The sequence below is a fragment of the Sciurus vulgaris genome (genome assembly GCF_902686455.1).
Source record: "Sciurus vulgaris genome assembly, chromosome: 11".
Taxonomy (NCBI): domain Eukaryota; kingdom Metazoa; phylum Chordata; class Mammalia; order Rodentia; family Sciuridae; genus Sciurus; species Sciurus vulgaris.
In genome coordinates, this window is record NC_136472.1 from 120,483,726 (window position 1) to 120,500,030 (window position 16,305).

The 16,305-nt window shown below is 52.7% G+C and overlaps 1 protein-coding gene across 3 annotated transcripts; it reads left to right on the forward strand.

Annotated features, from left to right (window-relative positions):
- Positions 1-661: 661 nt before the first annotated feature.
- On the forward strand, positions 662-16,128 carry LOC306639505 (roundabout homolog 3; the record flags this gene model as incomplete). Of its 3 annotated transcripts, XM_079103153.1 has the most annotated exons (28): positions 662-824; positions 3,875-4,201; positions 4,515-4,672; positions 5,052-5,172; positions 5,269-5,407; positions 5,687-5,814; positions 6,086-6,210; positions 7,450-7,621; positions 7,905-8,110; positions 8,336-8,417; positions 8,722-8,887; positions 9,084-9,250; positions 9,980-10,101; positions 10,293-10,518; positions 10,712-10,833; positions 11,094-11,265; positions 11,417-11,602; positions 12,265-12,288; positions 12,370-12,412; positions 12,619-12,758; positions 13,078-13,272; positions 13,426-13,564; positions 13,732-13,944; positions 14,325-14,476; positions 14,578-14,688; positions 14,886-15,047; positions 15,439-15,653; positions 15,993-16,128. In XM_079103153.1, the coding sequence occupies 28 exons, from the start codon at positions 662-664 to the stop codon at positions 16,002-16,004; spliced, it is 4,188 nt and encodes a 1,395-aa protein (XP_078959279.1). In that variant the 3' UTR covers positions 16,005-16,128. The 3 variants fall into 3 exon arrangements, with proteins under 3 accessions (XP_078959279.1, XP_078959277.1, XP_078959278.1); XM_079103151.1 differs by lacking the exon at positions 15,993-16,128 and having other exon boundaries at positions 15,439-15,782; XM_079103152.1 differs by lacking the exon at positions 15,993-16,128 and having other exon boundaries at positions 15,463-15,782.
- Positions 16,129-16,305: the final 177 nt, after the last annotated feature.

The window sequence follows — 16,305 nt, forward strand, 5'->3', positions numbered from 1 at the left end:
CTATCCTGGCATTTTCTTCCCACTTCCAACTTCCGCTCCGAATCACCCTCGCCTCCAGAGCTACCATCATTAAGCCCCGAGGCTTGAAAGGAAATGAAAGTCAGGGTTTTGAAAGCTAAAAGAACGTATGCTTACACTTTGCCTCAGTTTACCTGCGGTTCAGGAAAGGACAGGAGAAATTTCTGTTTTAAAGTTGGGCAGAAGGAAAGAGTCGGAGCCTCATTTCTCATCTTGGGTGCTTTGAGAGAGAAAGGAAACTCTCCACGTCCAGAACAGGACTCTGAGCTAGGGGTGCGGGGCGGGGACTCCAACGCGCGCTTTGCGACTCTGGTTTCCTGCCCTGCTAGTGGCGGTCCGGTGGGGGTGGCAGTGCGGAGGGAGGTGGATTAAGCCCTTAATTACGCCGTGATCGGCGTGGCACCTGCTTTCCGCACGCCCAGCTCCCAGGGGACTCTGGCACTGGGGGGGTGGAGAGAAGGACCAGCGAAGGAGGAGGGCACGCGAAGGCACCGGCCGTACCCAGGCGCGCCTGCAGGACAGCGGCACCGTGGCTGTGGCAGCGCGCAGAGGCTGTGGAGGGGCTTACGGCTCCCGGCCCACGGGTCTCAGACCCAGGGGCTGGGCCCCGAGCCCCCAGCCCCAGACCCAGTCGGGTCGCGCAATGCTGCGCTACCTGCTCAAAACGCTGCTGCAGATGAACTTGTTCGCGGACTCCCTGGCCGGGGACATCTCCAACTCCAGTGAGCTGCTCTTCGGCGGCTTCAACTCCTCGCTGGCAGCGCTCAACCACAGTTCGCTGCCTCCCAGCGACCCCTCTCTCAACGGTGAGACTGCCCGTGGGGACGTCGGATACCGGGCTAGGGGTGAGGAGAGAGAACTGCGTGGAGAGGAAGGCTAAAGCGCTCCTGTCCCGAAGTCCAGGACTGAGCGGCGCCTTCCAGCACCTCTGGGGAAAGTGGGGTCCAAAAGTTAACTTGGAGCACCTGAGTGGGGGGTATACGAGGAAGGGCGAGGGCTTCAGGGGAGATGGCTACTGAATCCTTTACTTCCCATTTCCCCAACTACCTCCCACGCCACTCCAGGTGAGGAGAACGTGGCTTGTGATGGGCAAGTCCCAAGCTAAGAAAAGCACCGGCCCACCGCTTGGAGGGCAGAGGAGGGGGCACAGTCACCTGCGGGTTTGAGCCTAGGCGGTAACTCGGTGACCTACCCAGGTATCAGGTCTACCTCCAGGATTCGAAGCTTTCCAACAATTCACTCGGGACCAGAGTGAAGAATCCAAAATGTTGGCGGTATTTGCTACGCAGGGGACCAGGACAGCGATCATTTCAAGGAAAGTTAGAACTAAGTTTGTCTCTCAGTGGTAGGACTCAGAACCAACCCGTCTCGGCAAAGCTGCGGCGAGCAGGCAGTGCCGGCGGTGAGGTCGTTACCGCTAATTACGGTGATTAATAAATGACTGGGACGAAGCTCACTCCCCAAGCGCAGCGGGAGGCGGCAATATTGGGCTGCGGGCTGCCTGGGGAGAAGCCCCATTGCGCCTCCTGCTGGCAGTGTCAGGAACTCCCACCTTCCGGCACGCCTTTGCGGGTGTTTCTTTTCAGGTACTTCCTACCCTATCCCTCCGCCTTAGCGCTCTCTAGTTCAGTAGTGACCACTGCGCAGGGGGCTCGAAGGTGGCAAGAAAGGAAAACTGAGCAATGTGTGTGTTTGTATGTTGAGTACTCCAGGTGCTGGGGAGGAGCCCCAGAGCCCCATTAGCATGACCATTAGCTATTCATTAGGCTGCTGTAGAAGAATCTCCAGAGACAAGGAATGACAGGGATGAAATTCCAGGGAAAGGGAACCTGCAGCTGTGTCTACAGGAATTAGGGAGAAAGAATCAGGCAGAAGGGTGTGGTATGTATGGGAGGAATGGAGAAGAAGACGATGGGGAATGAGCTAGAATCCTACAAGATGGTGACTCCAGAGGATTCCCAGGGGTTCAAGCACAGAGACCCTTCTCACTATGCCCCAGAGTCACGCCTTCACTCATGTAAGGCTTTTACAGAGTTTTTACCATACATGGTCACATTTAAGCTTGAAAAATTAGTGAGCTATATAGGAAAGATGTTAATAATCACATTTTGCTGCTGAGGAAACAAATTTATAGAGGTTGACCGGTACCTCAAATGGTCACAAAAACAGGATGAAGCAAAATCTTGGCAATAACACGTCTGTCTGCTTTCATCATACCTGAGTGTTGTTTAAAGAGGAAAAATAATACTTGGGACTGCTTGAATCAATCCAGGTAGAGACTGTAGAGGCCATGATAAGGTAGGGAGTGTGGGGCAAGAAGAGCCCTTAAGGAATAGTTGAATCACCTTGTGTTGACCCTTCCCCCAAGGGCTTTACACCCATTCTGGTTGGGGACTCCAACCACAGATAATGGCTCAGAGAAGTTAAATAATTTGTCCAAGTTGTTACAGTTATGCAGTGTTAAAGTCTGAGAACCCAGCCCTGAGTGTTTGGAAGTCAAAGTCTGGAATTTTAACTACTCCTGGGCTCACCATGAAGTGTGCCCAAATTGGAACTAGGATGGGATGGTGGAATACCCATGAGCTGCAGAGATTTCCATGTGGAGGGGAGAAGATAGAGAAAATCATTCCCTTCCCCAAGTGGGAGAGAAATTGATCTTGTCTCCAACTGTTAAATAAACTGTCCCCAGGATAAAACCAGAAGAGCGTAACCAGTTCAGCTTTGTTTACCCTAGAACGTCTAAGAGTATGGGCAGGAAGTGAAATCTAATCCTACACCCAGCCTGGAAGCAAGAGGTCCCTGAGGATTTTGGAACAGGGTGGGTTGGGCGTGGGCGAAGGAAGGCGCTGAACAGATGTGCCTAGTAGTCTCTGGTTATTTAAGGACGTCAGATTACACAATACTGCAGCGGCGCCTACTGGCCCAAACAGGTTATAAATCCTTTTCCGAGGTCCGGAGAAAGAGATGAGTATTTTCACAAGCTCCCGGTTTCTTCCTGGATCCCAAACAGTGCGACAGAAGATAAAACAGGCAGAAATCTGTAGGCCAAGTGAGAGGCATGGGTAGAACTTGACGGCTAACTCATCCGAGGCAACACGGGCTGTAGGATTTATTTTCCAGCAGCGTAATTTTTTTTTTTTTTTTGGCTTTTCTTTGCTACATCTAGTAAAATAATCTGTTGAAAGCACTGCTTAGAAAAAGGAGCATTACAGACACTTAATACCTGTGATTTGCATTCAATACCTGTGATGTCACAGAACTCCCAAAACTAAAGGAGGTTATCTGGGGTGTCATAGAGACCAGGTTAAGAACTTCTTCCTTCTTGTCTCAGGCCCCAGCCATGTCATTCATGTCTTCCCTTTCATAAGGGATCCCAGGTTAATCCACACTGTCCATTCACTAGTCAGGAACTATATAGAGGTCAAGAACCAAAACCCAAGTGGTGCTCTGTTGGGTGTTCACTAGAAAAGTAGAACCAGCACCGGTGAGTGAAAACCAGCCGACTAGACATGTAGTATAAACACCAAGTCACGGCCCAGTTATTCACCTAAATTTCGCAGGAGAGAAGGCTGAGTCTTTAGGAATTCCAGAAAGTAGGTCCAGGAATTTGTGTCCTGATTCCTTTACTGATCTGCCTGTCTGTAGGCATCTCCTTTCCAGTCTAAGAACGTCTGCCAACAAAGAGATACTGGAGCCTACAGAGGAAGAGGGTGGGCAGGGTGGACTTTGCTCTAGCAGCTGAAGCTTGGGAAATGAAACAACCAAAAGGTTCTCTTTCCTTTTGGAGCCTCAGTAGCTTTCCCAAATTCCCGATCTGAGCTTTTTGCTCACCCCGCCCCCACCGCCGCCTCCCCAGAGTCAAGAATTGGGCCAGAGGACGCTATGCCGCGCATCGTGGAGCAGCCACCTGATCTACTGGTCTCCCGGGGCGAGCCGGCCACGCTGCCCTGTCGTGCTGAGGGCCGACCCAGACCCAACATCGAATGGTACAAGAATGGGGCACGCGTGGCCACAGCACGCGAGGACCCGCGCGCGCACCGCCTACTGCTGCCCAGCGGCGCCCTCTTCTTTCCGAAAATTGTGCATGGGCGCCGCGCTCGACCGGATGAGGGAATCTACACTTGTGTGGCCCGCAACTACCTGGGGGTTGCAGCGAGTCGAAACGCCTCTCTTGAAGTAGCAGGTGAGAATTCTGTCGTTAACTGATAGTTTCCAGAGCCTGGGGGGCGGTGGGGGCCACCGGGCAAAACTACGAAGAGTCATCCTCAGGGGGCTCAGCCCATTCAGCATCTTCCTTTGGTCTCTAAAGCCGAGATTATGGCCAGAGGAGGAAGTGGGTCTGACTCAAGCCTTGTATTTTGGAACCTGAAAAAAGCTCAGGTCTGCTGTGATCCATCTACCCCTATACAACACTATACTTGGATCCTCACCAAGTTAGGTCACATCATACTGTTTATTCTCCTGACCCTTTTCCCTTGACACCCCTCTCTCTTCAGTCCTCCGTGATGATTTCCGGCAGTCTCCTGGAAACGTGGTGGTGGCAGTGGGGGAGCCAGCAGTAATGGAATGTGTGCCCCCCAGGGGCCACCCAGAACCTTTGGTGACTTGGAAGAAGGACAGTGCAAGGCTTAAAGAGGAGGAGGGAAGGATTACGGTGAGGGATGGGGCCACAGGCTATGAGTCTGGCACCAGACTCAAAGGAGGAAGGCCCAAATCTAAGTCTCTGGGGCCTGGGAATAATTTCTTGATATTGATGAGGTTGGAGATTTAGATCAGAGCATCAGGTAACCAGAAGCTGAGAGTCAGCTATTGAGTAAGTGAAAAGGAGGGTAGGATGAAATAGAGGTTAGAGAGGTGGGAGCATGATGTCCCAGGGAGTCCTTATCTGATACATGGGTCAATTTCATTGGTCTTCTTCCTGGACTTGCTGTGAGAACCAGATACACTTTACACACACACACACACACACACACACACACACACACACACTTTGATGGCTATAAAGGACCAAAGTTACCATTATTACCCTGCAGATTCGTGGAGGGAAGCTGATGATGTCACACACACTCAAGAGTGATGCCGGGATGTATGTGTGTGTGGCATCCAACATGGCAGGAGAACGGGAGAGTGGGGCAGCTGAACTTGTGGTACTGGGTAGGCACTGGGAGTTTTGGAATTATGGGAGTGGGTAACCCAGAAAGTAAGTAGCTGTGCAGACTCCCTGACTGATCATTGGTTCCCACTCTTTAGAGCGTCCCTCATTCCTGCGAAGACCAGTAAACCAGGTGGTCCTGGCTGATGCCCCTGTTAATTTCCTATGTGAGGTGGAGGGGGATCCCCCACCTCATCTGCACTGGCGCAAGGAGGATGGGGAACTGCCCACAGGCAGGTGAGAAGCCCCCTTCTGCCTGTGCAGAGACCCAAACAGCTCAAACTGGAAGGCAGACACCCTCTCACTTGAGGGCACAGAGAAGTCTCCTCCTCAGAGACAGTGGCCCCTGTTGTGTCCAGCCCCCCCCCCCCCCACCATCCCAACTTGTGGGTACCAGCTTCTATTCCTGTTGAGTACTGCCTTATCTTTTTGTACCCTGACCCTGGTGTCTGTCCTGGGGGAGAGAGAAGGGGTCTGTAGCTGTGACCAACCCAGCCTGGGTGGGGAGTGGAGCAGGTATGAGATCCGGAGCGACCACAGCCTTTGGATTGGGCAAGTGAGTGCTGAAGATGAGGGGACTTACACCTGTGTGGCGGAGAACAGCGTGGGCCGTGTGGAAGCATCTGGTTCCCTCAGTGTTCACGGTGAGGGCTCCACCTGGGACTGCCTGCAGGTGGGGTGATATGAGGGAAGAAGAAGGATGGGTCGCAGTGCAGGGAATGGGAGAGAAAGAGCGGGAGATGTGGGTGGGTGGCCTGAGACTTCTGGAAGGAGAGAAAAGAGAGTCAAACAAATTCTAGTGGGAGGTGGGTGTCTGCTTCTATTTAAGCAAGGCTTGGGCTTCTCTTTCCTGTTCCTTCATGCTCCTTCTTAGTACTACAAAGTCCCTTTCCTTTATCTCACTCCCCTTCCTAGTCCCACCTCAGTTGGTGACCCAACCCCACGACCAGATGGCAGCTCTTGGAGAGAATGTGACTTTCCAGTGTGAGACTAAAGGAAACCCCCCACCTGCCATCTTCTGGCAGAAAGAAGGAAGTCAAGTAGGTGGCTGTCTCCAAAACGCTGCCTGTCAGCTCTTTCTCTGGGCCTTCCTCCCTCTGCATTCTGCAAACTTTTCTCTGGGGCTTCTGTTTTACCTTTGGTACCCTACCCCTAGAAACTCTTGCAAATTACTTGGGAGCATTAAATAAAATAATGAATATAAAGTGACTGGAACATTTGGACACTTTAAAAAAACAGTAATATGTTTAGTAACATTACTGTTTATAACAGTAATATGTTTAGGTGGTAGTGAACAGTCCTGGATGATAATTCCTTGGAGAATCTTTCTATTTTGGGACAAAGATGTCCTGGGGATGAGGCAAATCCAATTAGATTCCTGCTCCCTTAGGTCCTTTGGGGCCTTGGTTTTAGACCTAACATACTGCTCTAGAAACCAAGAATTGAACCAAAGCTGCTCAGGGTGGAAAACTATTTGCTTTGCCTATTTATAGCTCTCTCCACCAGAGGAAGCTAACTGTCACCCCCTTTCTACTTAGCAAACAAATGCCATATCACACAACCCAAGAACATTCACTGAAGTTTGAACATAAGTAACTTCCTATAAAGGAAAGGTGGGAATTTTGCTACTGGAAACAGGGTCAGTATAATAAAATAAGTCTGATTATCACCACTCCACAAGAAAACCCAGCAACCTACTTACTACCTTATTCCAAATTTGTAGCCACATTTTTTTTAAATCTTCTCTATCACCTGTGACTGATGCATTTTAATAAGATTCTCACAGAATGACAATGGTGATGGTAAAGGGGATGGGTCTCAGTCAGAGACAGCCTAAACCCAAGCCTGTCTCTTTATTTTCCATGTGTCTATCTAAAGTAAAATGTTAAAGCCAGAAAGAAGGGAAAAAATTTAAAATTTATCATATAAGGTTTTTGAAGATTTTCATATTATTACTTTATTTAAACCTCCTATCCCCTAAGAATCAAATTTGGGTAAAATGGAGTTCAGAAAAGTTTAATAGTTTGCTCAGAGTTTTCCAGCTAGTAAGTCACAGGGGTGTGAAATTGTCCCCAAGATCTTCTAGTGAAATTCCTTTATGTAAAATTCCTTTTTGTGAAAAGTCCTAACTGCTTTGCCTGAGGTCATTTCAATGGCTGAGGGCAGAGTGCGAACTAGAACCTTAGGAATTCTTTGGGTTCTGAGATCGACAGGCCTGGAGAATTCTCCCTGCCTAGCTGCCTGCTCATTCTACATCTTGGTCCCTTACTCTGTCATAGGTCCTGCTTTTCCCTAGCCAGTCACTTCAACCCACGGGGCGCTTCTCAGTCTCTCCAAGAGGCCAGCTCAACATCACTGAAGTGCAGAGTGAGGATGCTGGCTACTATGTATGCCAGGCTGTCAGTGTGGCTGGCAGCATCCTGGCCAAGGCCCTGTTGGAGATAAAAGGAGGTATTTGCCCATGGAGAGAGGGTTGGACCCATGGTCTGGAAAAACATGGCCTGAAGAGACTAGTTTCTCTTGGATGCTGTGCAGTATGTCTGGGAGGGGTTATGTCTTTGAAGTTTGGAACAGCACAGAATCATCCAAGCAGAGTCTACAGATGATTATCAAAGTTCTCTCTGATTAGTGGGAGGGTTGGGGTGAGGGAAGGTGAAAAGGCAGAGAATGAGGACTACAGAGGGGCTATTTGCTTGACCCTAGACTCCTCAGATGCCTAATTTCTTCCTCTCAGCCTCCTTGGATGGGCTGCCTCCCATCATTCTCCAGGGACCAGCCAATCAGACACTAACCCTTGGCTCCTCTGTATGGCTGCCGTGCAGAGTGACTGGGAACCCTCAGCCCAGTGTCCGATGGAAGAAGGATGGACAGTGGCTGCAGGGCAATGACCACCAGTTCAACCTAATGGCCAATGGCACCCTGTACATCACCAATGTGCAGGTGAGTGCCACCCAGGGGACTCTTATAACTAAGAATGAATGGCTATCTGGTCCACATTCCCAATGCTAGTAAGTATCTCCTGGGCCTCTAACCACGTTTCTACCTCTCTGCTCTCAGACCTCCTAAAGTATCTGGCATATTTTTCATCCTGCTATTACCTGCCTTCACCCCCTCACCTTACCCTGCTCCACTCCCAGTGTGCCAGTACTTTACCCTCTCCTGCAGGAGGTGGACATGGGTTTCTACAGCTGTGTGGCCAAGAGTTCCATAGGAGAGGCCACATGGAGTAGCTGGCTTAGGAAACGGGGTGAGTTTATTTTTCACGCCCTCGATTTGCCAGCACCCTTCTCCAAACCTGCTTCAAGGTAGTCAGTACCTCCCCCAAATCCCAGGACTAATTTTATCTTCCAAATGCCATGGCCATGGTGGTGGGGATGAGGAAGACAGAAGTGGTGCAAGTGGGAGGCAGAAGTGAGTAGGGATTAGTACACTAGGCTACCCTACGACCATCACCAGGGTTCGCAGTTCCACAGCTCCTCTGGGAAAGAGGCAGGCTACACTGGGGTCATACTTTTTCCATTCTTCTACTTAATGATTATCTACCACTGCAGAAGATTGGGGAGCATCACCAGATCCTCCTACAGAACTGAGTACCCTTCCAGGCCCTCCCTCTCAGCCAGTGGTCACTGAGATCACCAAGAACAGCATTACCCTGACCTGGAAGCCCAATCCGCAGGCTGGGGCTACAGTCACCTCTTACGTGATAGAGGCTTTTAGGTATGGAGAAAGTTTTGAATTCAAACCTGAAGAGCAAACCCCTGTGTCCTTAGGGTCTGCTATTGTGGGGAGGGATTATACAGACCTCTCTCCTAAGGAAAGGAGGTAGCAGGATTCCATAGAGAATGAATGAGAGGGAGAAGACAGGTTGGGAGTTCCTGGCTTAGAAAAAACTGTCACCTTATTCTTGGTATAGCCAAGCAGCTGGCAACACATGGCGGACAGTGGCAGATGGTGTGCAGCTGGAGACACACACAATCAGCGGTCTGCAGCCCAATACCATCTACCTGTTTCTGGTGCGAGCTGTTGGAACCTGGGGCCTCAGTGAACCCAGCCCTGTCTCCGAGCCTGTCCGCACTCAGGGTAAAGTCAGAATGCCTGGGCTTGTGGGTGTAACATGGAACACTACAAAGCATTCTCTGCCAAAACCATGGCACCGTTGCAGTTCAGAGCTCTTTCCTGCTATGCCAGGTCTATTCTGGTGGCCCAGCCTGGAATAAGAGGTTATGTTTCCCTCTTATAAGGGGACAAGAGAGCAAAGAGGGCCAGGTATGGTGGCACACACCTATAATCCCAGCAGCTCAGAAGGCTGAGGCAGAAGGATCACAAGTTCGAAGCTAGCCTCAGCAACTTAGCGAGGCACTAAACAACTTAGAGAAACCCTGTCTGTAAATAAAATATAAAAAAGGGCTGGGGATGTCGCTCAGTGGTTAAGTGCTACTTATAAAATATAAAAGAGAAACAGAGAGGAGGGAGGGAAGGAATAGGTATTCATTCATCTCAGTAGTCCTTACTTCTGAGCGTTTTTTCCAATCAATTGTTAAGACTAGAAGGGATCTTTGTGTTTGAGATGAGGAACTTGGAAGTCTTTACAGGATGCATATGTAGTTATGCAGGAAGAATACTGAGTTGGACACCTGGGCCCATCTCTGCAAACTACTCCCCTGACCAGCCCCCTCCTGACTCTGGGTGTGCTCTGGTGTTATAAGTGGTACAGTCTGTGGGGCAGGATAGAGGTAGGATACAAGCACACCCTCAGTCTTGTCTTCCTGTCCATTGTGGCCCCTGCTAAGTGGGCCCTTTGGTTGACAGATAGCCATCCAACCAGGCCAGTGGAAGACCCATGGAGAGGCCAGCGGGGAATGGCTGAAGTGGCCGTGCGAATGCAGGAGCCCATAGTCCTTGGGCCCCGAACTCTGCAGGTGTCCTGGACTGTGAGTAGAGCACAGGAATGAGGTTAAGGTTGGGGATGTTGATGGGGAACACGAGGGCATCCAAGAATGAGTATGGGAGAGTGGGAGGTGAGTGGTTGGGGAAGGTGGCATGAGTAGGGGAGGGGCTGGGCCTGGAGGACCTGTGTGGCCCCAGCTGCCCTCTCTGGTACACCTTGTTCTGTCTCTTATAGGTGGATGGCCCAGTCCAGCTGGTGCAAGGTTTCCGGGTATCCTGGAGAGTAGCAGGTCCTAATGGGGGAAGCTGGACAGTGCTGGATCTACAGACCCCAAGCCAGCAAAGTACTGTGCTAAGAGGACTCCCACCAGGGACCCAAATCCAGATTAAGGTGCAAGCCCAAGGCCAGGAGGGGCTGGGGGCTGAAAGCCCTTTTGTGACCAGGAACATTCCTGAGGAGGGTAAGTAGGGCCACAGAACTGATTATGGACAAGAGGGGAGAGGGAGTGGGTAGGGTGGAAGTTTACAAGGCAAGGTGAATAGGTGGGAAGGAGAGGTGCCTCTCAGTTCTCTAAGATAAGAACAGGGAGGGTAAGATTGGGGTAGCTCGCAATGACTGTCTGTATCTTTCTCACCACGCTCCACCTGGCCCAGCCCCCAGTGGTCCCCCCCAGGGAGTGGCAGTAGCCTTGGGGGGTGATGGCAACAGCAGTATCACTGTGTCCTGGGAGCCTCCACTGCCTTCTCAGCAAAATGGGGTCATTACTGAATACCAGGTACAGGACTTGAGAAGGGACTGGATGGGAGGAATGGGGAGAGTCGGTGGGGGAGAATCTAGGTTAGGTTCAGTGTGGAGGGAACCTAGGGCCGACTTTGGGGCTGTGATGAGATTAGGGGGGAGGAGAGCGGTTTCATAGTGTTGTCTTCAGACTGAATTGTGCCTGGCCAAGCTCCCTCTATCATTCAGAGTCTCAAGTTTCCCCGTGGGGCCAGAATTCCATTTCTGACTCCCTAAAGTAAGTCTCGGTCTCCGTAGATCTGGTGCCTGGGTAATGACAGTCGCTTCCACCTCAACCGGTCTGCGGCAGGCTGGGCACGCTCCGTGATGCTGCGGGGACTGCTGCCGGGTCTGCTCTACCATACCCTGGTCGCCGCGGCCACCAGCGCTGGCGTGGGCGTGACCAGTGCTCCGGTGCTCGTGCAGCTGCGTGAGTCGGGAGGTGGGCGTGGGAGAGCTGGGCTGCTGAACTTTGTTGGCCGTGGGGTTCCTGTGCTAGAGTGCCTGTGGGGTCAGGAACGGCCCTTCCCCAGCTCCTGGGTTTCGGGCTCCTACTCCTCTCACCTCCCTGACCCCCACAGCGTCCCCGCCGGGAATGGAGCCTGGGCTCGAGGTGGGCCCGGGGCTGGCGGAGCGGCTGGCGAGGGTGCTGCGGGACCCTGCCTTCCTCGCAGGCAGCGGTGCGGCCTGCGGGGCGCTGCTGCTCGGGCTCTGCGCCGCCCTCTACCGGCGCCGGAAGCAGCGCAAAGAGCTCAGCCACTACACGGGTGAGAGCAGGGCCAGGGGGACGCGCTTGGGCCTCAGAGTGGACAGAGCCTGAAGGGGAACCAGGAGGGCCTGAGGGGCGGGTGTGGTGGGGAGCTCAGCCTCTCTGCGAGTAGGGCAGGGCCAGGAGGAAGGGGTCGCCGCGCAAGCTCACCCACTCGGGATGGGCACGGTGGCACGAGGAACTGCCTGGTTAGGAGATTTGGGGGAAAAGGGTGGGCCACGAGGGAACAGGACCTGGAATTGCGGGAGGGGTGAGGTTTGCCACTAAGACAAGAGGGCAGGCTATGCAGCTCAATAAGCAGGAAAGCCCACGTGGTGACAGGGGAGGGGGCAGGGCCAGGAGGTAAATTGTGAATCGGTCTGGATGGCAAGAAGGGTCTAATGAAATGAGGCCACCTGAGTTCTGCTATTCCCCAGTAAGTGGCGTCCCTGCAGATATGCTGAAGTCTGAGGCCAGTGGTTTCTGATCTTGCTACATAAAGGAACCACTTGGGGAACTTTAGAAGAATTGAGACCCGAGTCCCACCCCCAGAAATTGGTCCAGGGTACAGCTTGAATGGTAGAACTGGGACCAGGGTCCAGGAGTGAATAAACACACGGGAGCGTCTGATCCCTCGCCTCATTGCCCCTCTTCTTTCTCCCACGGGTTCCTGCCCGGAAGCCTCCTTTGCCTACACACCCGCAGGTGAGCATTCTCTGCCCCAGTGAGGCTCAGACCCCCAGTACTGGTTCTTCTCTCACTGGTTCTCCCCCTCATCTTCTCCAGTGTCCTTCCCACACTCAGAGGGACTCTCTGGAGCCAGTTCCAGGTAATTCTCTTAACCTGTCTGCCAAGGACAATCTCTTTCATTGAGAGCCCACTCCTTCCTCTCAGGCCTCCCTAAGCTGAGGATCTCCCAGCTCCCATCCCCAACCACACCATTACTATCTGTGACTCTCAATTACTGCCACCTGCTTTACCTTTGATGAGCTCTTTACGGCTCTCCATCCTCAACATTCACCTGCTCCCCCTCAGGCCACCCATAGGCCTTGGCCCTGCCCCCTACCCATGGCTGGCAGACTCTTGGCCCCACCCATCCGGAAGCCCATCAGCCCAGGAACCTAGAGGAAGCTGCTGCCCCAGCAATCCTGATCCAGAGGACAGATACTACAATGGTGAGGAGTTCTAATTCTCTCAGGGGCACACACAGCCCTGCCCCCTTCGCTTAGTCTACTGGGGCAAACTGAAGGGAGCTGAGGAGGCCCAGTCTTCCTGAGGTTGGTTAGTCCTGGGGCTGGCGGTGGGGGAGGGGGTGATTAGTCAGGGGAGTGTCTTTCAGCCCTGACCTTCACCTTGGTTTGGCATGTAAGGTTTGAAGTGGGGGAGGAAGTTGATTTGGTGGGTTCTCCTTTTGCCCTCCATTCTTCTGTTGTCCTCTATTTTCTGTCTCCGCCCTTTTCTCCTCCACTGGGCTTCCCTCTTTTTCCTTCTCAGAAGCAGGAATCTCCCTATATTTGGCTCAGACTGCCCGGGGCACTGCTGTCCCTGGCGAGGGTCCTGTCTACAGCACCATTGACCCAGCAGGGGAGGAGCTGCAGACCTTCCATGGGGGATTCCCACAACACCCTTCAGGGGACCCAGGCACCTGGAGCCAGTATGCTCCTCCAGAATGGAGCCAGGGGGATAGTGGTATGACCCCAGTTCCTAACACCCCCATGTTAGCCCTGTCCAGAACATCCTCCATCCTAACTCTCTGACACCTAGGCCAGTACTTCCTTCTGATATGTCTCATCTTTGGCACTTTCCTGCCATTTTTGATATGTCTCCATCTACTCTTCTCAGGAGCCAGGGGAGGCAAAGTGAAGCTTCTGGGGAAGCCTGTGCAGATGCCCTCTCTGAACTGGCCAGAAACCCTGCCACCACCTCCCCCTTCCTGTGAACTGAGCTGTCCCGAGGGGCCTGAGGAGGATCTGGAGGGCAGGTAAGGATGCTGTCTGCTGCAGCCCCCCACCAATGGACCTGCCTAGAGCCTCCTGGGGCAGGCCGGCGGAGATGCTGGTAGAGGAAGGGAGGGGGCAAAAGGAAGAGCAAGAGGAAGGTATAGGAACTACTTGGTCCTTCCCTTCTCTCCTGCATCTTTGCCCTCAGCTCAGAGTCAGAAGAATGGTGCCCACCAATGCCCGAGAGAAGCCACCTGACTGAGCCCAGCTCCGGTGGAGGGTGCCTGGTTGCTCCATCCCAAGGGGAAAACCCCTCTCCCACACCCTCCTATGGACAGCAGTCCACAGCCACTCTTACCCCCTCACCTCCTGACCCTCCCCAGCCCCCTAGTGATCTTCCCCATCTCCATCAGATGCCCAGGTAGGGAGGTTTATAGTACTTCACGTATTACAAGCCTTCAGTACATATCTATTCAGTGGTTGTTGGGGTCGATGGGTATGTGAATCTGGGGTACAGAGGTCTCAGGGCTTGTCAGGGTGGATGTGTGATTTGTGGAAAAGCATGGAGGTTTACAAAGTCTCTCACTCCCTTCTATCTCTTCATTGGAGAGAGTCTGCAAGCTTCCTGAAGCATTTCCAACATGACCTTCCTCATGCTTCCCAAGCTCAGGAGGCCATCTGGGGGATGGGCCATGTCCTATTCATCTGTAGAAGGCTGAGTGTCCAGTACAGTGCCTGGCAGATATTAGACTCCTAATTTGGTGTGGAGTGAGCAAATGCTGAAGCCTCATGTCATTGCAGGAGGGTGCCCCTTGGGCCAAGTTCCCCTCTCAGTGTGTCCCAGCCCACTCTGAGTAGCCACGAAGGGAGGCCTGCTGGCCTGAGTGCTGGTCTCACATCCTCTCACCACCTGGGCACCAGCCCTGTCCCAAGTACAACCAGCAGTGCCCCAGGTGAGCTTGCAGACCCTCAAGTTATGCCCACCTCCCTACGCTCCCTTCAAAAGTTATTTCTTTCTTTTACCTATCCTTTCTCCAATCTCCTAATGCTACAGGGAGAACCCGGCAGGTGCCTGGGGAGATGACTCCCCCACTTCAAGGACCCAGTGCCCGAATCCGGAAGAAATCCAAGGCTCTTCACTATAGGAGGGAGCACAGTCCTGGGGGTGAGGGGATCCTACCCCTTGGAGATGGCGACAGTCAGTGCAGGGTACAGGCAGGACGCTAAGGATGGGCTCTTGGGACTGAAGCAGGTGGAGCCAAATCTTCACTTTCAGCCTCCTGGTGTCAGGGATTAGACGTGGGAGGAAGATCAGTGTCAGGTGAGGCAGGAGACTCTGCTGAAAATAGGTCTCTTCTTCAGACTTGCCCCCACCACCCCTGCCACCACCAGAGGAGGAGGTAAGCTGGGCCTTGGGGCTGAGAACAGCAGGCAGCATGTCCTCCTTGGAGCGAGAGCACAGTGGGGAGAGGAGAGTGGTGCAGGTGGTGCCTCTGGGGGCCCAGCGAGGACCCCATCCAGATGGTAAGGAGGGCCAGGGCAGTAGGGAGGGGACTGGAAGCTGGTAGTAGGGTTCATGGATCTGCTCAATGTCAAAGACCCTCTTGTCTCTCTCACTCTTGCTAAGCAAAATCCCCTGAGGTCTGCAAGATAAATCCTTTCCCTGGACTAAAGCCCAGAACGAGAGAAGAGTGGTTTCTAGGTGTTCTCTCTTCCCTAAGGCTCTCTCTGCTTGGGAGTTACCCACGTGTTTCTGAGCCCCTATTATGTCAAGACCATGTACCGCATGCTCTGCTTCTTCTCAGCCTCTTGCATGACAGAGCCTGATACCTGCTCCTTTATCATCTCAGAGCTGGGATGGTAGTTGGGTGACAAGTGAGTGAGTGGCAATGTTTTGTCATCTGCCTGTGTCCAGCTGCCCTTCTCTGTTGTGCTGCAGAAGAGGCCTGGCTCCCATATGGCAGACCAAGCTTCCTGTCCCGTGGCCAGGGCACCAGCAACTGTTCCACTGCTGGCAGCAATTCTTCCAGGGGCTCTGGCAGCTCTCGGGGCTCCCGGGGTCCTGGACGGAGCAGGAGCCGGAGCCGAAGCCAAAGCCAGAACCAGAGGCCAGGACAGAAACGTCGAGAGGTAGGGGCCAGAGGTCACATAGAAATGATGCACAGGGATAGGGAGGGTGGCCAATTGGTGACTGAAAATAGGAAGACAGGAAAGGGCTTGCAGAGAAGATTGAAAGGAAGGGAATGAGTGAGGGGGAAGGGAGGAGTCCTTTAGAAGAAATGATAAGGGATGAGAGCAAGATGACATATACGAGTCTGTGGGTACCCCCTAGAACTGGATTAAGTGAAAAGCTGATCCATTACTGTGGCTTGTTTGCCCTGGCCCAGGGCTTACCAAAACAGTCAGTCCCCACGGCTCTCTCTCTCTTGCTCTCGTTCTTGCTCTCTCTTTCTCTCATTCACTCTCTAGGAGCCAAGATGACCTTTGATGAGGCAATGAAAACACTGAGAGTTCCATGGGGCAGGGGATGGAACACCCTCTCATGGTAAACAAAGCTGTGAGCCAAAAGGAGCAGGGATGGAGTCCTCTTTCCTCCCAGCGATGATACTTGGGGCTCACTGAAACCCTTTGGCCTCAATGGCTTCAATTGACTTGGAAAGCCAGGACTTCCCTTTCATCTTTTTTTGGACTAAGAACTGTTTGTATAAAAGACAATAAAAGGGGTCTGATCCAAGCCCTGAGCTCTGTTTGTTTTGTGCAATATGTAGGGGAAGAAAGGAGT